This window comes from Triplophysa rosa, linkage group LG15 (genome assembly GCF_024868665.1).
Source record: "Triplophysa rosa linkage group LG15, Trosa_1v2, whole genome shotgun sequence".
NCBI classification, from domain to species: domain Eukaryota; kingdom Metazoa; phylum Chordata; class Actinopteri; order Cypriniformes; family Nemacheilidae; genus Triplophysa; species Triplophysa rosa.
The window spans coordinates 6,769,290-6,793,729 of NC_079904.1; the positions used below are offsets into that span (position 1 = coordinate 6,769,290).

Genomic DNA, 24,440 nt, shown 5'->3' on the forward strand with positions numbered 1-24,440 from the left:
ATGTCTTCAAGCGTGTGAGTAAGTTTTTGTGTAAGTGACTGTAAGCGACATCTATCACAGAGAGCAGCGTCCTCACGCCATGCTTATAATGCTTATAAGGGCTGTGCTTGTCTTACCATGTAGTCAATGACATGCATTATTTAGTCTGTAGTTAGTGTAACCTATTTTCACCGCACTGAAGTATTTATCTTGAGGAATATTTGGGATTGTTCAAAGTAGGGCGCTATTTCTTCATGTAAGCCATTCTTAATCACGACAGTGTCCTGGCTCCTGAGAAATCACGTGTCTGTTTCAGGCAGCGGCCCTTACTCTTTTAGCTAATCAGCGAACACGCTTCTTTGCGGTTTGGATTTGCTGACACGTCCTCTGAGGGCGTTGTCTTGAAGAGTGGGCGTGTAGTTAAAGGGATGGGTGTGGTCTAATTAAGAAATGGGCACTATTTACATTATATTAATGAATAATATATATATATATTTTTTTTTTAATGAAATGTAAACATTTATTTTATACGGAAGAGTATTAGGGCCAAGCAATAAAAAAATATATAAAACCGTTTTGAGATTAAAGTTATTATAATGCGAAATTAAACCCGCAGTTTTTCGGGGAAAAATTCGAAATTAAATGTTGAGAATAAACTCAATAAATTTCGAGAATAAAGTCGTTGAGTTTCAAGAAAAAACTCGTTCAATTTCGAGAAAAAACTCTTGTGAGAATAAAGTCGTGTTAAAAACGTGTTAAATTCTTCTAAAGAGACTGATAGTATTTCTTTGTTACTGAAGGAAAGCCTAAAGTATAGCTTGACTAAGTGATACAACTCTGCCATGTCCTCATTCAGTACTACGCAATGAACATGACCCTGATATAGGATAAACGTGTATTCTCGATATTTTATTTCGACTTTTTTCTCGAAATTTAACGAGTTTTTTCTCAAAGTATAGTGAGTTTATTGTCGACATTTTATTTCGAGTTTTATTTCTCGAAATTTAACGAGTTTTTTCTCAAAACACAACGACTTTATTCTCGAAATTGATTGAGTTTATTCTCAACATTTTATTCGACTTTTTTCCCCGAAAAACTGCGGGTTTAATTTCGCATTATAATGACCTTAATCTCAAAACGGTTTTATATTTTTTTTATTGCTTGGCCCTAATACTCTTCCGTAATTTTAACAGTTATTTTGGGCAGTAGAGGTAAAATAAATATTTGACAATGAGAAATTTGTGTAAAATTAAATATTTTTTATTTAAAAACCAACATTGCAAATATACTGTATATTCAACACTCAACATTCAGTGAGAAACATATTGATAATAAAAAAAAGTATTGGCTGAGGACTATTTGGTGTGCACAGTGGTCAAAAACACTTTTTCTGAATTATAATACTGTAATGTAATGCCTGTGGTGAGAGTAAGGCAGATATCAAACAATCAGATGTGAATCTGCGCTTCAGGTTAAGAGTTAACAGCTGGAACCTGCTTCCAATTCCAAATTAAACAAATCAGCTGAGCTACTGCAAAATGAAACCGTAAGTAATATTTTTTAGATCCTTTTAAGGAAATGACTCTCGTTTCGAGGTTAAAATGGACTGAATGGTCTCACAGGACTGAACTCTTCAATGCAAAACCCTTCAAAATCCCTTTGTATTAAAGAAAACATTAGACACAGACCACCAAGATCGCACAGATGTTTCGCAAAGATACTGATTCTGAGCTGTTATACTTCGTTCATTTAAAGAACATCTGCAGTCAGAAGAGAAAAATAACATTGACAAAAATGGGTTTAAATCTGTTTTGCCATCTAACGTAAACAACTTTGATAGTTTGCTTTGGAAAAGTTACAGGATCATGAGCTAGAGAGGTTTTCTTATTTATAGCATCTGGCATGAAATAGTCCCTCTCTGCACAGCCTGCTTTATTTGTTCATCCTTTTATAGATGATTTTCCAAATTTGGAGGTTGAATGATGTCATTTGCCACAAATGTGAAAGTTTCACGCTGAGAGGAAATTGGAAATAATAAAGATTTGTAGTTTTTATTGCATTCATCTGAAGAGAAAAAGCCCTTGAGACTTTGTTTCTAGTGTTAAAAAAGAAATGGAAGATATGTGCAAATATATTTGCCTTCTGACTCTGGATTCAGAAGTATGAACTGTACGCACATCTTGAGGGGTAGTGACCAAGCTTGCAGTGGGTGGAAGAAATTATGTCTGATGTGATTTGGTGCCTTTAATAAAATAAAATGCTTTGTGCTTTTGACATAGCCATAAACATATATGACCTGCCTTTTAAAAAAAGAATGAAGTAACAAAAATCTGTCAATTGTTCTGATAATATATAAAAAAGGAATCCATGTCCTATTCTTGTGACCTGTTAGAAATGCAACCTGCATGTTGTATCACATTCTTGATGCAACACTGAAAAATATGTAAAACTTTTATGTATGTGTGTTGCATGTGTTTGTCCAGATGCAAATTTTGTACATTTGATGTTTTCACTGTCCTCAGTTTCTCAGAAAGTTCTTATAATATATCCTCTGTCTCCTCGTAGAGTAACATCCCACTGAAGATTGTAAGCGGCTCCTCAGAGTGGGCGAGTTTACCCGTGACCAGGTCAATGCAAACAGTTTCTCCCTCCTGCAGAGGTAGGATGATGTTGAAGATGACCAGGGAGCCCGGAGTGTGTCTCGCCTCAGCAATGGGCTTCTCCAGGCCTTCGGGCTGATAGCCAGCTGAATCTCCACGAGCAATACCCTTATTGGATTTAGACAAGACTGCCTCTATTTTAACGTTTTTGTGACCAGTCAAGACTGCGCTGAAGAAGTATCGTCCATTCACTGGTGCGGTAAAAATACCTGTCAAAATACGTAGTAGATAAAGTAGAGAGCGTGATTATGGCAGTCTCCATTACACATAACCTCAACAACCTTAATTCACATACAAAATACATTAATATCAAATGTATAACATTCGTACCTGTCTTTGCATTATAGGCCTTTGCTTCATTAACAAAGACTTCATTGAAGGCAATAGTGCCTGCATTGGCTTGTGGACGTGTGAGTGCTGCTGAGAAGGACAGTCTCGGGACGTGGGCGTCCTGTCCAGGAGGTCCTGAATGGTGGGTAAATGTATATTTTTAAAACATTTATAATATTTTATTAGTAATGCAATTTGGCATTTTACGACAACGTATTTTGAAAAGAAGGGATCACTAAATAACACTGACCTTGTTCCCCTCTGAGACCTATACAAAGAAAATATGACACCATGAAATCCAATACTAAATGAAAATCTTACATTTGTGTATCTATATGTTCATATATTTTCGTTATTTACCTGGCGGTCCGATTGGCCCTACTTTTCCTTGTGGTCCTTCTCTGCCTGTTGATCCTCGTGGCCCAGGTGGTCCATTGGGTCCTTTCTCTCCTTTGGGACCAGGGAGTCCAGGTGGTCCTGAGCATTGGTCCAAAAGATATTGCTTTTTACTTTTTAATTATACACAACTGAAAATATACCGATATCCACTTTCCATTGTTGTCGTTAAAGTAATATGTGACCCTGCCTGTGAAAACCCAGCTTAAAGTAATTTTTTGTGGTTTACTGTTTTCTACATAAATTCATCCTACATAGTGTAAAAAACATTCTGTAAAATATAATCTTAAATATTGATTAAGGACATGTCAATAATGGAAATCAGTGAAATTAATGCTTGAAATCAAACTTTGATGCTTGTTATCTCAGAATTTTTCACAGACAGGGTCACGTATTTTAACTTTCAGAGATGTGTTGTCGGAAATTTATATGACACAAAATCAGATGTGGACAGTAGTGAAGTATCTATACTTACAATTTGCTTTCGTGCCAGTGATGTTAGGGTTAGGGGTGGGGCTTCACACGAGTAATCGTGTGTTTTTGGTTCACGATTCACAACGTACGAATTCATACTAAAAAGCCACCTCATAAAATAGTTACGAATTCTTGTTCAGGTTGAACATACTTTTTATTCCACTACATTTCCTAAATAGATGTCATTTTTACCTTTACTCATGTCAATTTTTGCAGTAAAATACTTTAGTAAATGTAAGAAAGTACTAGTATTATAATGTACATAAGCATTAGAGGCAAAAAAACGTTATGTTATATGAAATGTAGTTAGAATGTAGTGAAGTAAAATCTTAAAGTGATAGTTCACACCCCCCAAAAAAATCTGTCATCATTTACTCACCCTCTTGTCATTTCAAACCTGTATGACTTTCTTCTGCAGAACACAAAAGAAGATATTTTGAAGAATGTTGTTAACTGGCCCCCATTCACTTGCATTGGTTTTGTGTCCATACAACAGAAGTGAATGGGGCCAGTGCTGTTCGGTTACCAACTTTCTTCAAAATATCTTCTTTTGTGTTCTGCGGAAGAAAGAAAGTCGTTAAAGGTGGGATAACATGGTCTGTCATGCATTCTGACTTCTTTACACTGTTGAACATGCAGGTTTCTCATGCTTAACATGGTCAACTTGTTAAAAAACGAGTTGGACGTATGACGTAGTAGTTCTGTGCTTGATACACTCCCCCAGCACTCCAACTTGTTTCGGAAAACTTTTTAAAAGTCTGGATCCCTGTTTCGCAACAGGGATCCTATTCCTTTTATTGGGCAATTCTCCCGGAAAAGCACGGCAAGGCGAAATAAATAGCCTGCCCACGCCCCAACCGATGAGCAAGACCCGCTTACCATCAAGATTGGCTGCGCTGTGGGCCTGCAGCTGCAGCTCGTTGCTATTGCAATAGTGAAGGTGTGTCTGTTTGTTCATGGCATTTCAATTAAGGATGTAATTTAAACGGTGGATATGAAGCTGGATTTGGAGATAGTTTGAAACTGATAGATGGCGCTGTCCCAGTGCTAAAAGATGCCGGACATGAACTGCACGCGGTAAGTGAAACTAAGTCATATGCTTGTTCTTTGTTGGCAATCGACATGTACGTGCATAATATAAAAAACAGTGTTGTGTGCTCGTGCTGTAGTTCCGTCCCACTGCCTGCCTCCAGCAGCTCTTGTTTTTCCAGAAATAATCGTACAGCTGTATCTCTCTTTTATAAATTTGATCAAACTAAATACTCTTCGAAGATATGACGTATGCAATACTACTGTATAGGTACTCAAGATCAATATGAGATTGGCAGAAACTGAGTGTGTTACCCGATCTTTAAGGTTTGAAATTACAAGAAGGTGAGTAAATGATAACAGATTTTTCATTTTTTGGGTGAACTATGCCTTTAAAGTAAAAGTACAAAATAAAAACACTAAGAAAGTACAGATCTCAACACAGTAAAACAACAAATAAAAATAATTTATGCATGTAGTGTTTAGAGTGTCTAGATTCTTTGCTTACCCGTGAAGTCTTGTTCAGTAAAGGTCTTGAACTCCTTGAGAACATGCAGTATGGAGGAGTTGAGGTTCATCATGCCATGATAGTTCTCCAACTGAACATTTTGAATGCTGTTGATGGCCTCACCATGAGAGATCACTGTAGTGTTAAGCTCATTAACACACATCCAAAGCCCAGAAACATGTTTGCTCAACCCATCTTTGATCCTCTGAATGTTCACTGACAATAAATCCAGTCTGTTGCACACACCCTCCATCTTCAAGATCCTCTTTTCAAGCCCATCTCGAGAATGCTTGCATTCACCCATCTCAATCATCACATTGCTATTGAAGCTACTGATATCACGTCCAATGCCATCAAAGCGCCCTTTACTGTCTTCTATATGCTTAGCTAAATCTTCATGGATCTGATCTAACTCAGAGTAGATTTTGTCCTTAGACGTATCAAGATCAGAAATGATATTGCCGTGCCTCTGTATGGTGTTGGTGAGATCTTTAAGAGAGTCATTGATGGAGTTGAATGTTTGGATCAACCCCGAGAGCTCACCCTGAACGGACTTGAGATCTTTGCCAAGCTTGCGAGTTAAAGTATTTTGATTATCGATTTTCTTTTGATGGTCCATTATGTTGATCTCGTATTGCCCCGTGCATTTATCAACCTCTTCTTTCAATTTACCAACTTCCTCCTGTAGGTTTGAGCAAACCTGCGAGCAAGCATACTCATCAGAGTCTACTTTTTTACGTAAATCTGTAATTTCTCCCTGTAATGTGTTAAAAGTGTTGCTGGTTGTGTTTTTTATGTTGTGAAGTTCAGTATCTACCAAAATGCATACATCACAATCACGTCCCAGATTTTCCACATCTACGACAATTTGGTTGAAGTTCTCTGCATTGTCTCCTGTCCAAGCTTTAATTTTTTGAACGTCATGGCTTAGATCTATAATACGGTTCATAAGGGAGTCACCAGACACACTTAAGTCCTTCAGCTTGGTGTCAAACGTCTTAATGTCCTCCTCATTGGCAATGACTTTCCATTCCAGGCTTTTCACAGTATCGGCTGTCTCACTCCCTTTAGGACCGCATGTCTCGGTGCACAAATCAATGGTTGACTTAAGCCTGCTGTCAAGATCGAATGTTTTGTTGCCTAGCTGTTCCACATTATTTTTGTGATCTTTAATGGCATCCCTCAAGTCTTGGACATCTATCTCCATTGTAGATATTCTGTAACCGTGATCATCATCTCGATTAAGGAGAGAGTTCTTTATCTGACCGATCTCTCGCTGGACAAACTCTTTCATGCTCATCTCGGTATGAGAGCATTTTTGCTCGGTTTTTCTAACGGTCCCATTGAATCTTCTCTCCAGGTCTCTAAGGTGGCTGTTCAGTTTCTCATCGAATGCTTTTCCCCGACCTCCATTGCCCTTCTCAAGAAGTATTCTAAGAATATCATACGACTCTGCCGTGGAACTGACTTTCCTCTCAATGGCACCCAACCTCCCGTCTAGAACACTCAGCGAGTCACAGCAACCTTGAGAGCGTGACAGGTCCCTTTCAAGCATCTCCACAGTTTGCCGGTGATGCTGTTCCATCACGCTGATGTGCTTCTCCAAAGCTCGGATCCTCTCTCTGTCCTCCTGTTGCTGTGTCTGTATGCTCTCCACTCCGGTTTGACAGGCAGAGCAGGACAACGTCACTCGCCGTTCCAGTTCCCTTAGAATCTCCTCTTTTAGTGTCCCATAACGGCTGTCGAACTCGTTTCCGCTACCTTTGTCACCCCCGAGATGGTTGTTGATGCTGGTCAGAGTCTTGTCGTGGACCCGTGTCATGTTGTCAAGCATGTCCAGTTTGGTCTGGATGCTGTTTATTGTCTGGGCAGCATCGGCCAGATTTTTTCCACCACTAATGGTTGTCCTTCGAGACTCCTCGTGTATTTTTTGATTCATGTTGTGTAAGTTTGACTGGAGGTTGTGAAGGTCTTTATTCAAGCTCTGAATCTGTTCCTCGAGTTGTCTGATCTTGTCATTATCACCTCTACCTAGAAGGCAAGTTATTTAGTATTCAATGAGAATAATTTGATTATTTGTATAGTGAGTCTCACATATTTACATATATTTACATTTTACATATTGTTTAGAGTAGCCTTATAAAAAAGCCTTAACGTGATAGTTTACCCAAAAATGAAAATTATGTCAATCATCATATCATTGACTTACCCTAAAGTAACAAGGTATAGTTCACCCAAGAATGAAAAAACCCTCCTGCCATTTCAAACCTGTATGACTTTCTTCTGCAGAACACAAAAGAAGATATTTTGAAGAATGTTGGTAACCGAACCCATTCACGTCTATTGAATAGACAGAAAACCAATGCAAGTCAATGGGTACCGCCATTGAACATTCGTCAAAATATCTTCTTTTGTCTTCTGCAGAAGACAGAAAGCCATACAGGTTTGAAATGGCAGGAGGATAAGTAAATGATGACAGAATTTTCATTCTTGGGTGAACTATCCCTTGTTACTTTAGGTATTCCAGTATGTGTAATGCTATACCTTCACCAATTTGGACACTTTCTGGGTTGGACCCGGCATCTGTTGATGTAGGTCTTCCTGTGCTGATGTGTGTGACATCATTGCAGTCATCACCTGAGTAACCATGACAACACTTCCATTCCATCTCTGTCACCATTTTATAGGCAACTTTATATCTTGGTCTTCTGAAAGTCCGATACCTAGGGTTTAAGTATTTCAAAATAATCAGTGTTATGAAACTATATGAATAGTATTTTACTTTTTTATACTTTTTAAATCATCGTTCATAACTAATAGTTTCTTATGCAACTGCTCAAGTGAACACGCTCTAACTATTGGTCCCATTCTGGTCATATTCTTGGCTTGAGAATCACTTTCCATAGACCAGAACTTTGCTAGGCAAGAAAATACAATAAAGGCCTGTTCTTCCTCTTTGAGCTGTTAATTCTGGGCATGTTTTTGTTATTTTATTCGGTCAAAGCATTCAATACAAATAAATGATACATCATACAGTCTTTGAACATGTTCGCTTTGCTCTGGCAAGTTTCTTGTGAGTCTTGCTCAACTTTCAGTTGTTTCAAAGTGCAGTTGTTACTATTTTTAGCTTGTTTGTACCCATTCATACATGTGATGTGGCTTCTGGATTTCATAGGGGACCTGCATTACTGCCTTCTTTGAGGTTTTCTGAAACGGGAGAGCTTCAACTTGAACTTATGACTTATGTGTTGTCTAACAAGCCATAAGGCTTCTCAAGTCCTTCTCTATCTCATTCCACAAATAGCTCTGGTGAAAAAGCATCCTGTCAAGAGAGGGACACGGGCCAAACCTTCTGCAGTTTGACACTCTCATAATAGTAGTTGGAAACCCAGAGTAATTAAAACACAGTTAAGCTTTGTTTTTGCTCAGTGACGTGTATAAATACTTACAAAACCACATGGGAACACTGCCCCCAAGGACAGCGCTGGTATTCAGGTTTCACATAGGTCTCCACCCCATCTTCCATTACACAGCTCACACTTCGTGTCACTACGTAGGCACACCAGTTCCTGTTGGTGAACACAACCAAAGCAGGGACAGGTTGTACACATTAAAGGGGTCATATGACGCGAATACGTGTTTTTCTGTGTCTTTGGTGTGTTATAAGTTGCCCATGCATGTATTAGACACGTAAAATTGCAAAAATGAAAGTGTCGGAAAAAAATATGCATTCTATCTAAAAGCGAATGCTCACTGCCTGAAACGCCTCGTGTAACCACACCCCCACAAATCCACGTCACTTCGTGGTATGAGTTGACTAAGACCGCCCAAATGTATATGCAAGTAAGGTGGGCGTACCTGTCAGTACAATTGCTTTGGAACCTGATGTTCCAAATATGGTAAGAGGCGTTACATTTCCGTCAAACGCTTGCAGTATTCGACCAATCACTACGCACTGGTGAACTGGCCAATCATAGCACACCTCGCTTTTCAGGGTAAAATCCGCGCATTTCAGAGAGCAGGGGCAAAGAGGAGATACAAACATACACGGTATGGGGAAAATACAGTGTTTTTGAACCTTAAATCGTGTATACACATTGCATTACATCTAAAACAAACCATTATATTCGTTTCAGCCGTGTCATATCACCCCTTTAATACTTCCATCACAGCTGACATCTGACCTTGTGTTTTTGTACTTTCATACAGAAACTTAAACTCTGTTGAGAAATATGTAAATAACAGGTGTAATTTTTGTTGTGTCTCGCACAAAATGAATTATTAGAATACAGTATGATTACTGTGTATACCGCCTACATATAGTATTCAAATAATAGGCATAATTGTACAATACTGTAAATATTCAAACTGTATTATGCTACAGTATGTGGGGAACGGATATTACCTTTTAAATAAAAAAGATATTGGTAACACTTTACAATAAGGTGCTATTTATTGACAGTTAGTTAATGCATTCTATAAAATAAACTAATGAACAATACTAATACAGCATTTATAAATAATAATTCATGTTCATTTCAGCATTTACTAATATATTATTAAAATCAAACGTTGTCACTGTTAACATTAGTTAATGCACCATGAACTAACATGAATAACTGCATTGACATGAACTAACATTAACTAAATAACTAAATTGTTCATCGATATAATGTTAGCTAATGCATTTACTAATGTTAACTAATAGCACCTTATTGTAAAGTGTTACCAAGATATTTTACAGTTGTAATCCAGTTTTGTGTGAATTTTTACATAATGACAGTCCAATCAAATAATAAAACAATAATGAGTACTTATTTTGGCAAATGTAGTAGGTCACCTACTGTTCATACAGTATGCATACTGTACTGTACTATACTGTAGCAACAGTAGCATTGTAGTGCAGTATTAAAAAAATCATCGGTTCACCTTTAGCATTGGATGATTATAAAACTCATTTTCTTTCATGAATGATGCTACTTTTCATGTTCAGGCTTTCCATTGACCTTATTTAGACAAGATCAAAACCAGACTTGAATCCAAAGCTTCTGGTCTATCACAATAACTCATTACGCCTTGTTAATCATTCATTGTCATCAGCACTGTTGAGCCAGGAATGTCTCAATGAACCCACTGCAGGAGCTGTGTGACACACACACAAACAAATGGGGCCCAAACACAAAGAGCACAAGTTCACTGCGGACAAATGTGCTTATCGAACTCTACACACACTTTTAAGGCGTAGTTCACCCAAAAATTAAAATGTTGTCATGGTTTATTCACCCTCATGTCATTCAAAACCTGTACATAACTCAACACAAAAGAAGATATTTTGAGAAATGCTTTTGTGTTCATACAGTGGAAGTCAATGGGATCAGGTTGTTTGTTTCACAAAATTCTTTAAAATAACTTCTTTTGTGTTCTGCAGAAGAAAGAAAGTCATACAGGTTTATGTATGATACAGTCATACATAATTTTTCATTTTTGGGTGAACTGTCATTTTGTGTGTGTCGGTGTTGCATTATAAATAGGACACATACATAAAACTGCCATTAGGGGCTCCAACTAAAAGTGTGATGGCAGTGAAACAGTGAGTCATTGTTTCAGCTTAATTCTGAGGGAGTGAATAGACAAAAGGACAAAGTTTAGGGTGCATGTATACCACTCAGCTCTCTGAAAACAAGAAACAGCAGTATGGTTCTCATCTTTTTAAAATCGAAGAGATCAAAAGTAAACAAACGCTTTGGAGTCACAATGGCTTCTTTGTGCATTTGTGCAAGATCATTAGAATGAGTTCCAATGGCATGCTGGTATCAAGTATTCCTTCTCTCCAATAATTAACACCGAATGCTTGTTCAAGACTGAAGCATCAGGTTTGTTTTTCATTATTATTTTGGAAAGCGTTCTCCCTGTAAACACTCCCAGTGATCTAATTACTTTTAGCCAGACAGCAGAAAGCCCAGTAATGTTTTACAACACTTCAAGCCAGACAGCAGAAAGACTGCACGTAACAGTGTATAATTTTATACAAGAATAAAATTAACTTCTTATTCGTATAAACAGGAAGACCTACAACATGATGTCCTGACACCCAAAGAAATCCAGCTTAACAGGACTGAATATAAACACTTCTTCTCACAGGCTAAACATCCAACATCTCAAGCAGAAATAACTTGGACCGAAATATTGTAACATCAGAAGTAGGCTTACACAGTAACATTAAGATAATGCATTGCTCAAAGGAGAAGGCCTACAGCATTGAGTTAACCATTTAAACAAAGCTCAAATGCACTAGTAGATCCAAGTTTTTCTTTTTATTTTGGGCCAACCAAGGACATTTGTGCAAATCTAAAGTCTACGGGTCAGATCAACTTTTTTTCATTCAGTAGTCTTTTTTAGAAACATGGATAATTAAACCAGTGCTTAATTTTTATAAAAGCTGCAACCACAGAAATTGATATTAAACTGGAATACATGTTTTAAACAGTGTGAAGACGTAAATATATTAGTATTGGCTTGGTCTATGTAGCATATCATATTTACTTTTTCAATTCAATTTTATAAATGTTTGCAGATGTGGTTTGGAGTTAGGAAAGTGTGTATTTCCTATTTGAAGTCTAAATGTTTTACACAACAGCTGATCCTAGCAAACTATTTTGAAAGAATGCTTACACATGTCAACCAGCAAAACACTATGTGTACATTTACTAGGTCTGCATACATATTTGTTTACACTTTATGTTATGAATGAAGCAAAACACACTACAAGTTCTTCACACTACACAAAAATGTCTTCCGTGTTATCATAGCAGGAACTACATGTTTATAATTGTTGGAAATTTATAAGCATTGGCTACACAAACTTGAGAAAGGTAAGGCATTCTGTAATGTATTTAAAATGAAAGGTGTCTTGTGCCAAAAATTTCAATACGACAAAAAATGTTATGTTATTCAATTTATATCAATTTAGAAATTAATTTCACATTCAGACATTTGAAATTGATCTTTGGTGTAAAATGTGACATTAGAATAAAGTATATTTTGGGTAAATCTTCATCCATCTGTTTATTGAGAAATATCTTAAGAACAGATTGCTCAGCAAAACAGGTTTATTTAAACCGAGTCTGGCACATTTGTTTGTTTGGTTTAAAAGCATTGTGCATACAGCTATTTATGAGGCATAATGAAAGACTCAATAAAAATCCAAATGCAGCTGTCAAGAATGTATTCAAGATAGTGGAGAGACAGGAAACATGGAACACACGGAGGAGGTGTTCGGCTACCACATGTTGTATAATATTTCCCACATCTGTAAAAACAAAACAGAGTTCAAACAGACACTATTAAGTCGTAAGTTCTGGTGCCAGGGACCAACATTCTTTTCCCCAAGAGTGCAGAACTCATTTTGTCCACTGTGCTGCGCTAGTGCCAGCACAAGTGCAACTAAGGTCTTCCATTGGCCTCAGTCCCATTGCACATGCATTGTCTCTGTAAAGCCTAAAAAGGGCAAACGTGTCCAACAGTAGCTGACTCAAACTGGTCAAATGTCCATGATTTCTTATTAACCCTAACCAATGAGTTCATGTTTACAAAGTTTGTGACTGTGCCAACCTAAATTAATGCACCAGTGCTCACTGAGTTTTTAATGCAATGTAAAATGATGGAATAAAGTTGTAATGATGAGGGGGGTGATCACATCTCTCTACATCCACTCCAAATGTATACACAGTTTTATGGAGAAGTATTAAATAGGCAAAAATATATACTTTTAATATAATAACATTTGTAACCTTTTCTAACCTGTGGGAAAAATAGAAACGATGATTTCTATATGGAAACTATAATGTTCTGTTTGGGTATTGTTCTGTTTGTGCGTTATCTGGCGGATGGGAACAAATTAAACTATCAAAAAATAATTAATTCAATTAAATCATACTTGAAAATGACAAAACAAAAAATATTTTTAGATGGTAAACTGCTGATAGTTTATGGAAGTATTTGTAATGTAAACCGTAAGAATTACAAATAAATCTGATTTGTTAGGGAAATTAACGATTATGAATGAAATTCTCGGGAAAAGCCCATCTCATGTATCTTCGAATTTTTTTAGGCATTGTTCACAACTTACCTGTGTCTACTGGTCACCTTAGATCCACTAAGTGCTGCTTGACTCTGGTCCACATGTTGAGTGTATCGCGATGCGTAAGATCCTGCTCCAGAAATAACTCCAGGCAAAGTGATTACGAACAGAGAATATAAGTTAAACGAATATAGTGCCATAACTTACAGAAGCAAAACCTGATGAAAAAAGAACGCAAAATGGTACATCCAACAGAACGGCTTCAACGTGGAAACGCGCTTTTACGCAACGGGAGCACTTTAAGAAATAACGCACTAACTCTCCACAAGTTAAGTCGCGTATGGACCGCTCATCATTTCGCAGAGTGTCTGTACATTTCAAAAGATCCGACCAATATTCCCATGGCACACGAACAGCAGTGAAACACTAATGAAAAGTATCCGGTTTTCCTCATCGCCTTCTCAGTCATAATGTGAAACTGCCGTGGAGAAATGACGATCCAAAAACTCCCGAGCGTCTCTCTCTCTCTCTCTGTCTCTCTCTCTCTCTCTCAAAACAGAACCACGCTCTGCTTTCAATTGTGGGTAGCCAAGCTTCTGATTTTTTTCAACTGTGCGTATAACGCGAATTATATGGTTCGTGGAACATTATTTTTAATACATTTTTTAATTATTTCGTCCTGTTAAACAAGACTATATGTTTTAATATCTTCATTTCTCATCATTTATGGGTTGATAAACAAAATATTGAAGAAAAACTGGTGCCCCAGTTCTTGCACATAAATAGTACTGAATAGTTTCCTCTGATCTAAGGAATACTGAGATAGCATCAAATATAATTGCTGTGATCTCAGAGCACTCCTGATGGGAGGATCCAGGCTGTTACTCTAACCATCAAAGACTGTTTTGGTCTATTGGACTAGAATAACAGCCTCAGCAAATTTGTAAAATGAAGTTGTCTCTAGCATCATTAATCCAAGTCAATGTATGTGAAGAGCCACTGGACAGACTGGACATGAGCATTGAGTACTATTACAACATATGAGTTGTAACTCACTTGTGACCACTGTAATCTAAAGATCACTGATAACCCTGAGCTGTTTAGAAGAGCAGTCACAGGAGCATAATGGAGATGATGTCTGCTTTTTATGGTCTTTTGAAATGCAGCATGAAAGGGGAAATTCAAGGCTTTTCTTCTTTCAAGATGTGAATCAAGTTTAGAGTATTCAAGGTTAGTTTTGTGGGTGAGACCTTTCATCTTGGCCAGACATGTGGAAAACGTGGGTGACTGCATGCATCTGTGTTTTGAACTCCCTTTCACAGTTTGATCTCCATATTTTTGATAAGCACAAGATTGTTATTGTTTCGCCAAATTAATTTGTGCCAGACAGACTTAGAGCTCAATCTTTTCTGTTTCCCACAGAAATCTAGAGAGAATTTACAAACTGGACTGCGCAATGTTGCTGAATCATGTTAATATCCATTGCATTTTAATGTCATTCGACCGCAAGACTGCATTTTCCAGTTTCTCTTTGACTGCAGTATATGGTAACATTTTCCTTTGGCCGTAATGCTGGACTGAATCATTGCAACTTTCATTTTGAAACAGAAAGCACTGTTAATTCCATGGATTTTGTACACCAGATTAAAATTCCTGAGGGGACAGTTTATTTGCATCAGGGAACAAAAGCTTTGGAACGCAACACGTAACAAACTGGGGGGGGGGGGGTGTTTTGTTGTCCCATTTTCTCATGGATTCGCAAAGATTTGTGAGAAATACTAAAGATGTAAGTTTCCACCCTGTCTTTTGAGCTTATCCTTCACAAACCCTCATACATCCAATGGCTGCTATTCCACACAGGAGCTTCTTTGCCTGATTCTGCTTTTTCTGAAGTTCAAGTTTATTTACATTCCTTGTGCCTTGACCTGGCATCTTAACACCAGCGGGTCACGCCGTTTTGTTGGTTTACTTGTGTGTGTTCTCAGTATGTTGTTATTTTACACTTAGAAGCACCCCGAGATTGTGAAATGACGTCCACCTCCCGTATATATTTTACAAGATCAGAGAAGTTGCGCAATTAAATAAAACCCACATTTAATATGAGTTCATGATCAGTGAAGGTTAATAGACGTCTCCAAGAGGCATTAAACCCAAGTGCACTGTTCTATGATTTGCCTCCAGCATCCCTACACACATTCCAAAATGTAACATAAATACATTCAATCAACCTCAATGACAGCTCAGCTCCCCCTTAAAAACACAGTCCCATTAAACTTAATCTCTCGGATTTGATTCATTGTTTTTAGGATTAGTGCTGACCATGCCTTTAACTGGAACAGATTATTTTTCATCTGTCTTTACGTTTTGGTAATCCTCTGGCTATGCTTTAACTGGTTAAGTAGCCTTAAGTAGTTGCTTTGTATACAGAAGTAACATTTCTGATCATTCAATATGAAAAATGCATGCATGGGACTTCGTTCCTGTGAAATAAATGCCACCTGTAACATATGCGTGCTGTATTCAACCACACATGCCACAGAATTCCCATTAAATGTTGCTTAATTACCTTTTATATACACTGCACGGTGTACATGTGATATCTTAACAGAAAACCGCTGTGAGAAAAACAACTTATTTACACAACTCCATTCATTTATAAGAAAGCTATATTGCCTTTAATGTGTACCATCTGCACTCAGGAGCAGTTAGCGGTCACAAATGTTGGTTTTTGGCATTGTTCAAATGTGGGAAAAGCATGAGCCTGATTATGTTTCTGCTTTAAAATGAGCAGTTTTCTCATTCATTCGGAAAAGAAAGCAAAACAGTCTTAATATTCCTTTATATTTTATTTTGTGGTTTCTCCTTACGACCTTCTGATGATCCTGAGAGAATGACAGTACGAAAACACTAAGGAAAAACATGTTACCGCTCTGCTGATTCTGGAAGGAAATTAAAATGAACAGCACCTGTTTAAGTGGATAGTCTCCAGTGAAGACGATGGCAGCTGATTGATTATATAAATATTGTGAATAACATTTGGCTGTGTATATGTACGAATGATTTGGTTTTGGTCTGGCTCTATGGTTTTGACACGGGGCAGATTTGAAACACTCTGGCCGCCTTGCCTAAAGGGATAAGTTTCGGGGAGGGGTTTGATCTGGTCCACTGAGGTCTTCTGAACATAAGGTGCTCCTGCTGTGTCTTTAAACCCACCAGAGCAAAGGTGCTCCTCTGGGTAGCCACCGCGTTAGTGAACCGTGGAGGGCAGGGGTTTAATGGCACTGGGAGTTAAAAAAGCAAAGGAAAGAAAGCTCTCCTTTGTGCAAGTGGATGAAGGAGAAATCATCTACAACCTTCAACCTCCACCATCCCCCACGGCTCATGCTTTGCTACGGTTTTGCGCTCGCTTCCCTGCGCTCTGAAACTCCATACATGCTAAACACGTTTCAATTTCTGAATTTGAAGTGAGAGCAGAGGTAACCAGAAAAATGATATATGCTCATAAAGAAAAGAAAATAATTCATCAGTGGTGGTCACAATGAATGTATAAGAGAAACGAGGCCTGTTGAATGAAATCCCATCAGTCAAAGTGGACTACCATAAATTGAATAAGCTCGAAGATATTTTCTTTTTAAGGCACCCAATACAAAGAAACATAAGAAAGACTTTAACAGCTTTCATTTGCAACAGGATGCTGCAGTCACCAAAAGCATGTGATAGTTTGTTTTCTTTTTCCTGCACCTTAAATTAAAAGGTGGGAGTTGGTTGTGCTCCAGCGCATGCCCCGTATAAAGACCAGCATTCATAAGCTCACACACACAGACTATGAAGGAGTGTCCAACATCCTGAGAAAAATGCTTAATGCTGAGTGTGAAAGTGAAAAGTGGTTCCCGTTTCTGTAGTCGCTCTGTTTCATAGGAAGAACGTCTTTTGTGCATTAAAGTGGAAGTTCACCCAAAAATCCACTTTGTGTGATTTTTTACTCACCCACATGACGTTAAACATGTTTAGAGAACTTCCGGCGTCTTCGGAGTACAAATAAAGATATTTAGGTGACATCCGAGAGCTTTCCAGGCCTCCTCATTGAAACCATGGTGTCAGTTTTTGCCAAGGTCCAGAAAAGTACTAAAGACATCGTTAAATTGGTCCGTCCGCGCATAGTGGCTCAGTTGAATTTTTTTGAAGCGACGAGAATGCTTTATGTGCGAAAAACAAACCAAAATACAGACTTTAATTGATATATTCTCCTCTGTCTTGTCACTGCATGGCGCGCGTTCACGAGAGCACTTCTTCTTCGAGAATATATCGATTAAAGTCTGTATTTTGGTTTGTTTTTCGCACATACAGCATTCTCGTTGCTTCAAAAAAATTCAACTGAGCCACTATGCGCGGATGGACCAATTTGTCTTTAGTACTTTTCTGGACCTTGGCAAAAACTGACACCATGGTTTCAATGAGAGGCCTGGAAATCTCTCGGATGTCACCTAAATATCTTTATTTGTGCTCCGAAGATGCCTGAAGTTCTCTAAACATGTTTAACGTCATGTGGGTGAGTAAAAAATCACACAAAGTTGATTTTTGGATGAACTATCCCTTTAACTCTTATGGATTTCTTCATTATATGCAAAGCTTTGTAAGTTTGCTTTGGTGAGCCTGACCAAAAAACTGCATAGTGCTACTTTTTTACTATGATACTGTGACTAGTATGCATGCCCCTTGTTTTGATTTTTTGTGGGCCTATTTGGGATATTTTTTACACAGATTCATACAAATGACTCCAATAAATCACAAACACTGCAGTAGCGATTTCTGTCCTGTCTATTTATTAACATTCCCAAAGGCAGAGGGGTGTGTGGTTCTTCAGCTGGATTTATCTGGTCTTATCGGTCAGTTGGGCATCCCGCCAAGGAAAGGCACATGCCGCCTTGAATGCTGGAGGAGTCATGCACCTTCATTTTTTATATGTTCCTGACATGACCAGCTGCCGCTGGTGATTATGGCTAAAATTGCTAATGAGGATTGCTCAACAACAGAACATCCGGCAAAAGCTGTTATCCAGAAGATTTTATTTAGTTTGTTTTTTCCCCAGGAAATCAAACCCTCGAACTTGGGTTTGTTGGCACAATGCTCGACCAGCTGAGCTGACTGAAATGACCAAGTTTCCAATGAGAATAAATCAGACTTTTTACAGTTTGTGATTGTTTTAAACACATTTATCAGCAATAATTAAACTCAAAATATTCAAAATAAGTATTTACTCAAAAAAATGATGGGTTATTTTCAACCGAGCATTGGATCAAATAGGGATGAACCCAACAACTGAGTTATAAATTAACCTGGGTTGTTTCAACCCAAAAATCTGGGTTGTTTTAACCCATTTTTGGGTTAAATATTACAATTTTCTGTGTTAAGTTAACCCAACAGCTGGGTTTGTCCCTGGGTTGATAATAACCTAGCATTTTTTAAAACATTATAAAATTAATTACTTGCATTTAACATAAATAACATAAAAAACGACCAAATTAAAAAAAACTTTAATATACTCCCATGAAATAGTCAATATTCTCATTCCGTTAATGATTCATGTGATGTCTTAAAATAAACAAATAACGCGTCATTTACAGCAGGACACGTTCCAGGTCAAGATCAGCGGGAGGATTTCTGTTAACAACAGTGACATCAGTGACAGTGGGAAAAAGGTCGGAATGTGGACCAGCAGCCCTAAGCATTCCTGTTTATCAGCAGATGTCCAGAGCCATGTCTGTGTGTCCCTACAGTCAACCTGAGAGCTATATTTACAGCTAACGTTTCCTGTAAGTCAGCCAAGCTTTGAATGTCTATTCACCTCTGATTAAACTGAGGTCATTATACACTTGGCTAAATGACTGTCTGAAATTGCTTTCTCAAAAGTAAAATCTGAAGAGAGCTATTGCCATCTCAAATGTGCTGTTAAAATCAACAGAAAGGTGAAGTCCACACAGAAACCAGATAGGAGACTGCAGACACACATTATGACTGGTGGCTGATTTTGTTTTTCTCTTTTATCCAAGAGACCCAACTGCACTGCCAAAAATGTTCTTTAAAAAAATAAGTATGAAATAAAGAAATATGATCTTAAGTGGCTGATGTCCAGAAATAATGAAACCGTGACATTCTCATTTAGCAAAAGACTCATATGTTCTCACTCCCACCACAAAAATCAGCATGAGGAATGTTGGATTAACATATAGTCACAATCAAATAACACCCTTCATCCACCAAATGGTGCTCGGCAAACCATATGAATCTGGATTTTTAGTTGGCAGGGGTTAGATTTGGAACTAATACATTTTTCATAAAGGAATTGGAAACTGGAAAAAAGAGATTTGTGTTGAACATTTTTGTGCATCTAAACAGATGTGCGGTAGTTATCGGTTGTGTATAAAGTGTTTATTGTGTTATTTAGTGTAGACTGATATCTATTTCCACTTCTTTTTCGTTTTCTTCCAAATTAAAGTTTTACTTAAAAGTTTACTGCACATTTGGAAACACATTTTTCTTGCCCGTTAAAAACAGTTTGGGCCCCTTAGTGCATTTTAAACCAGACCGCCCACCTTTATTAGTTTTGGCACTTGCTCATCTTATTGCTTTGGCTTCTGTTTTCGAGCTCTGTTATGTTGGCTATTGAATCTTCAGCAGTATAAGTAGCTACCTGAGGGGCTTTAAAAATATATGTCAAGTGAGCACCTCTCATACTTTCGCTTCATACAGTACTCAGGCTGCTTTTGTAATGCCTGTTAACCCCATTAGATCCCCCTGACAAGTGTTCCTTCACCTATGGGGTTAGCACACTTCAATATTCATGCTTCACAAGGTCCACTTTAAATTCTAACTATCAGTACACTGCATTTCCTCAGTCTCTTGACTGTCACTCTTGAGATGCTTTATAGGTTCCTTGCGCCTCTTGCAGGTCCCTCTGGGCTGATTTGAATTAATGGCTTGTGCATGGAATGCACTGGCTGTCTCTATACCGGGTCATGAATTGGCTGTAGTTTTTCACGGAAGGAGAAGATCAAAGACTATCTTGGCCAGTGTTGTTTTGTGGAAGTTGGGGTGGCCGAATCCACAGAATCTGGTACATGGAGCCTCAACTTGAAAGAACTGAATGTTTTCTTAGGAGTTGGGTCAATTTTTATGATGTCTCCCTGCACAAAGTAGCAGGGAGGGAAAGATATAGATTGAAATATTAGCAGAGTTTAGTGCCATGTTTTCTGTATTGCCCGTTAAGCGTGAGAGATATTTCTCCATGTAAACATTTGTGAGTTCTTGGACTTGCCTTGGCAGCTTTCATATGTTTGGCTTATATTCTCTGAGCATTTTATTGCTGATTAAAGACCCATTAGCTTTGCTTTAAAGCCTGGTCTTTCATGCTAATTTTACATAAACAATCTTGAGGTCAGACATCCTACATTATTAATGTAAAGTAGTGCAGACTTTATCTGAAGCAAAATATTTCTGTTGTGGAAATGGGTTTAAAGTTTCCAGTTTTTCAAAAAACAAAACAAAGACAGATATTTTGTTTCTGACTGAAGGTTTGTTATGTTCGTTTTCATTCTATGTCCAACAAGAGCAGATAGTTCCACAATCATTGTTCATAAATATTTAACATTGTTGTCAAATGTCTGCCTAGGAATAGACATACTATATTTTACTTTTTCAAAAAATATTATTTAACACAGTCAACAATTGTTTTAAATAGCAAACATCAATTAACTAAAAACATCAAGACTCACAATATTTACTTCTTAAGAGTTATGTTGTCTATTTTCGATTTAATGTTAAATGTAATTTCTTAACTTTTTAAAAGTTTTAAGGTTTTTATGTTATAACACCTGTTATTTTGTAGTTAAAGGTCAAGCTTTGTCTTGCAGTTCCTTAGTTATAAAGCTTAACTTTCTTTGTTGCTCCCTTGTGAAATGCAACTATCATCCTTGACCTTCCTACTTCCACATGCCACAATTCACGAAGAAGCACGAAAGGAAATGCTGTCACCTTTTTTTTGCACAACATTGTCCGGTTAATTCATGCCTAACACCGCTTTTATAGTATTCAATTGTTTTCTGCATTTACAAAATAAACCAACCTAGTGACTTGAAGAGCAACAATTTGAAATGTGTGTGATATTTAACCTAAATTTGATCTCTCCCATGACCCTTCTGATAAACCATACGGTCCGGTCATTAAAACCATTTGGAAACTATCCTGGTCAAAATTCCCTGACATGTATCAAAAACACACGACCCTGAAGTTTGGACATTTGGTTCATCCCACAACAGCGTAAGATAACACAGGCATCCTCTGGACAACACAGACACTTGTAATTCATCTTGACTGAATAATTGACTGCTTACCCTGGGTTTTCTGAGGCAGGGCAGGACCTCCAGTATAAGAAATGTTCACAGATTGCCAAAGGACGACACAAACAGATGTAGAGCCTCACAGATCTATTAGTTTCCTTCTAAATCAGATGTTTAAGCATGGGGGAGCTGGTGAACATGGCTTAAGTGAGAAAAAACAGATGCAATATAAAGATTCACAACAGAAGCCTATCGTGAATTTGTCATGTCCCAAAATGTGGGTGTTTTAAAGCTTCATGCTACTTTGAACCATAGTGATGGGTAATGTGAAAGAAAGAAACCAATGATCAAGGTTTGGTCCGTGAGAATGTCTTTACATAAAATAACTATACTTCTAGTATACTGCATTTTGGGTAAGTATACTGTACTTAAGTAAAGTTTAGTATATTAAAAGTTTGCTTTGTTGTAAGCACACCCTACGTCCCGATTCACCTACTTATACTATACCCTAATAGTAAGTACTGTTTTTGTGTTGGAATAATAGGTACTTTTGAGTGCATAGCAAAAGAGTATGCACACTCTGGGACATACTAACGTGTGATGTAGATGACGATTTTTGCCTGTGATCCTAAACAAACTTAAACATCAAAATATATCTTCTTTTTGCAATTAAACACTTCTTCATTTATTATTTGTCATGTAATGTTTACTGTATAGTTTGATTTATTAATTCAGTTACGTTTTATGCATTTAATTTGATTAATTCTATGTAGTGCAACTAAACGCCGCCCTCTCACAGTGGGTTGTGGGTATAATATCAGCTGTTTGAGTGTGCATTGATCTAAACTTCGAATTTTCACCAAAAACAGTACACCATCCGGGAACTTTACAAATACCCATTTCAACATACTATGATTTGGGACATACTAATAGAATTTTTGAATACTATTTAGGATGGATAGTATGCAATTTGGGACACAGGGACATGGCCCATTTTTTGTGTATAAACTAAAGTATAGTATACTTTTAAGTAAACATAATGCCCCGGTTTCAGTACTGGCTTAGGCTTGTCTATGAAACCGGGCCTAAGTGTAACAATAGTAAACTTTGAATCCACAACTACTAAAATATTTTTTGTACTGCAGCAGCACTAAAGAATTTATAGTTATACTGATACTATTTTACTAGTTCGATGATTTAGCACTTTTTAGTACTTTGACCTCAAACCAAGTATACTTGTAACTCCATTAAACAACTGAGTACAGGTATAGGCCGAACATACTTAGACTTTTCTGTCAGTGTATGTCAAGTTTACTTACAGAACGTGTAATTTTAGGTATACTTTAGAGAAGTTCATGAAAAGCTGAAAATATATGTTTTGTTTAAATGAAGTATATATACTAGCACACTTGAACTTACATTATAAACCACCTTGTAAGAAACACAGGTCATACAAGGAGAACACTAAACAGGCACTAGAATTCTGACACCAGGAATGTCAGTGTGTTAACAGCTTTATGTTTTATTAGATAGCAGAGATATATTTTTCTTGCAACATTCAAATGACTGTCACTAGAACATGCCAAAGTTTATTCCTCTGTTTTTCATGTCTTTAAAAGTCACACAAAACATTGCATGTACAGTATTTCATTTCTCCTAGCCAAGAGAGTGCTACATTTTTGTACTTTTAAGGTAATGTCTGAGTATCGCAATAATGAACTGCCTCTTGTAAGAGAAGCATATTTAGATATATGTCACTTGTCCCCTTATCGTCATCTTTTACAATTATATTTATCGTCTGCAGCGATGTTGCTTTGTAGCTAAAGAACACTTCGAATGCTTCATACTGATGGAGAACAGGTCTATGCCTGTCTAACCTTCTCAATTCCAGCTGTTAATTTCTATGTGAACAACCAGCCAGCTCATGAACAAGCACTAAATGATTTTACTGTGGATGTAATGATTCTGATCTACCCACTGACCACAGTTACACCACAACTTTGAGGCCACTGCACAAGGAAAATACACCCAATGAATCATTCTCTTTTTGGTTACCAGTAAATGGGTGCCCACAATTTGATGCCAATTGCTAAAACACATTCAACTGCACCGCTGGAATCGAATCTCACGTCATTAGTCTTGGGTATGGGGAGCAGTTGCTAATATACAGTACGTAAGCCAAGCACATGCTATAATACTGAACCATGTCACTCTTTCACGGTTCAAATCTGTGAAATCAAATCTAAACAGAAGAATATATAGATGGAAAGAAATCTAAAAGACTTGGGTGGTGCTGAGCATCAGACGCCTGAGAGTTTTATATAAAGAGCTCTCTTTGTGGCCTCTGCGCTAAATTTGGCAAAGCGCATGCTTAATCCAGCATTCCTTGAAAACTGGCTCATATAACATTTAGACAGAGGCCTTTCTAAGCAGTTTAAGTCTGAGATCTAAATATACAGGTACATCTCAAAAAATGTGAATATCGTGAAAAAGGTCAATATTTTTTGTCACTCATTTCAGAAAGTGAAACCCATATATTATATAGATTCATTACACATAGAGCGAAATATCGCAAGCCTTTATTTCTTGAAATTTTGATGATTATGGCTTACAGATAATGAAAACCCAAAATTCAGTGTCTCAGAAAA

At 37.5% G+C, this 24,440-nt stretch overlaps 1 protein-coding gene across 1 annotated transcript; it reads right to left on the bottom strand.

The window, feature by feature from the left end:
- Positions 1–1,228: 1,228 nt before the first annotated feature.
- Positions 1,229–14,014, bottom strand: emilin1a (elastin microfibril interfacer 1a). Its single transcript, XM_057353906.1, has 8 exons — positions 13,505–14,014; positions 8,826–8,945; positions 7,921–8,099; positions 5,377–7,407; positions 3,330–3,446; positions 3,220–3,237; positions 2,970–3,104; positions 1,229–2,848 (listed from the first exon to the last, which is right to left on the bottom strand). The coding sequence occupies exons 1-8, from the start codon at positions 13,654–13,656 to the stop codon at positions 2,517–2,519; spliced, it is 3,084 nt and encodes a 1,027-aa protein (XP_057209889.1). The 5' UTR covers positions 13,657–14,014; the 3' UTR covers positions 1,229–2,516.
- Positions 14,015–24,440: the final 10,426 nt, after the last annotated feature.

Coding starts and splice junctions, on each gene's coding strand:
- emilin1a (XM_057353906.1), bottom strand. CDS start 13,656: ATGGCACTATATTCGTTTAACTTATATTCTCTGTTCGTAATCACTTTG. Junction 8,100..8,825: donor CAGTGTTCCCATGTGGTTTT/GTAAGTATTTAT, acceptor CTTAAACCCTAG/GTATCGGACTTTCAGAAGAC. Junction 3,447..5,376: donor TACTGAACAAGACTTCACGG/GTAAGCAAAGAA, acceptor ACCAATGCTCAG/GACCACCTGGACTCCCTGGT.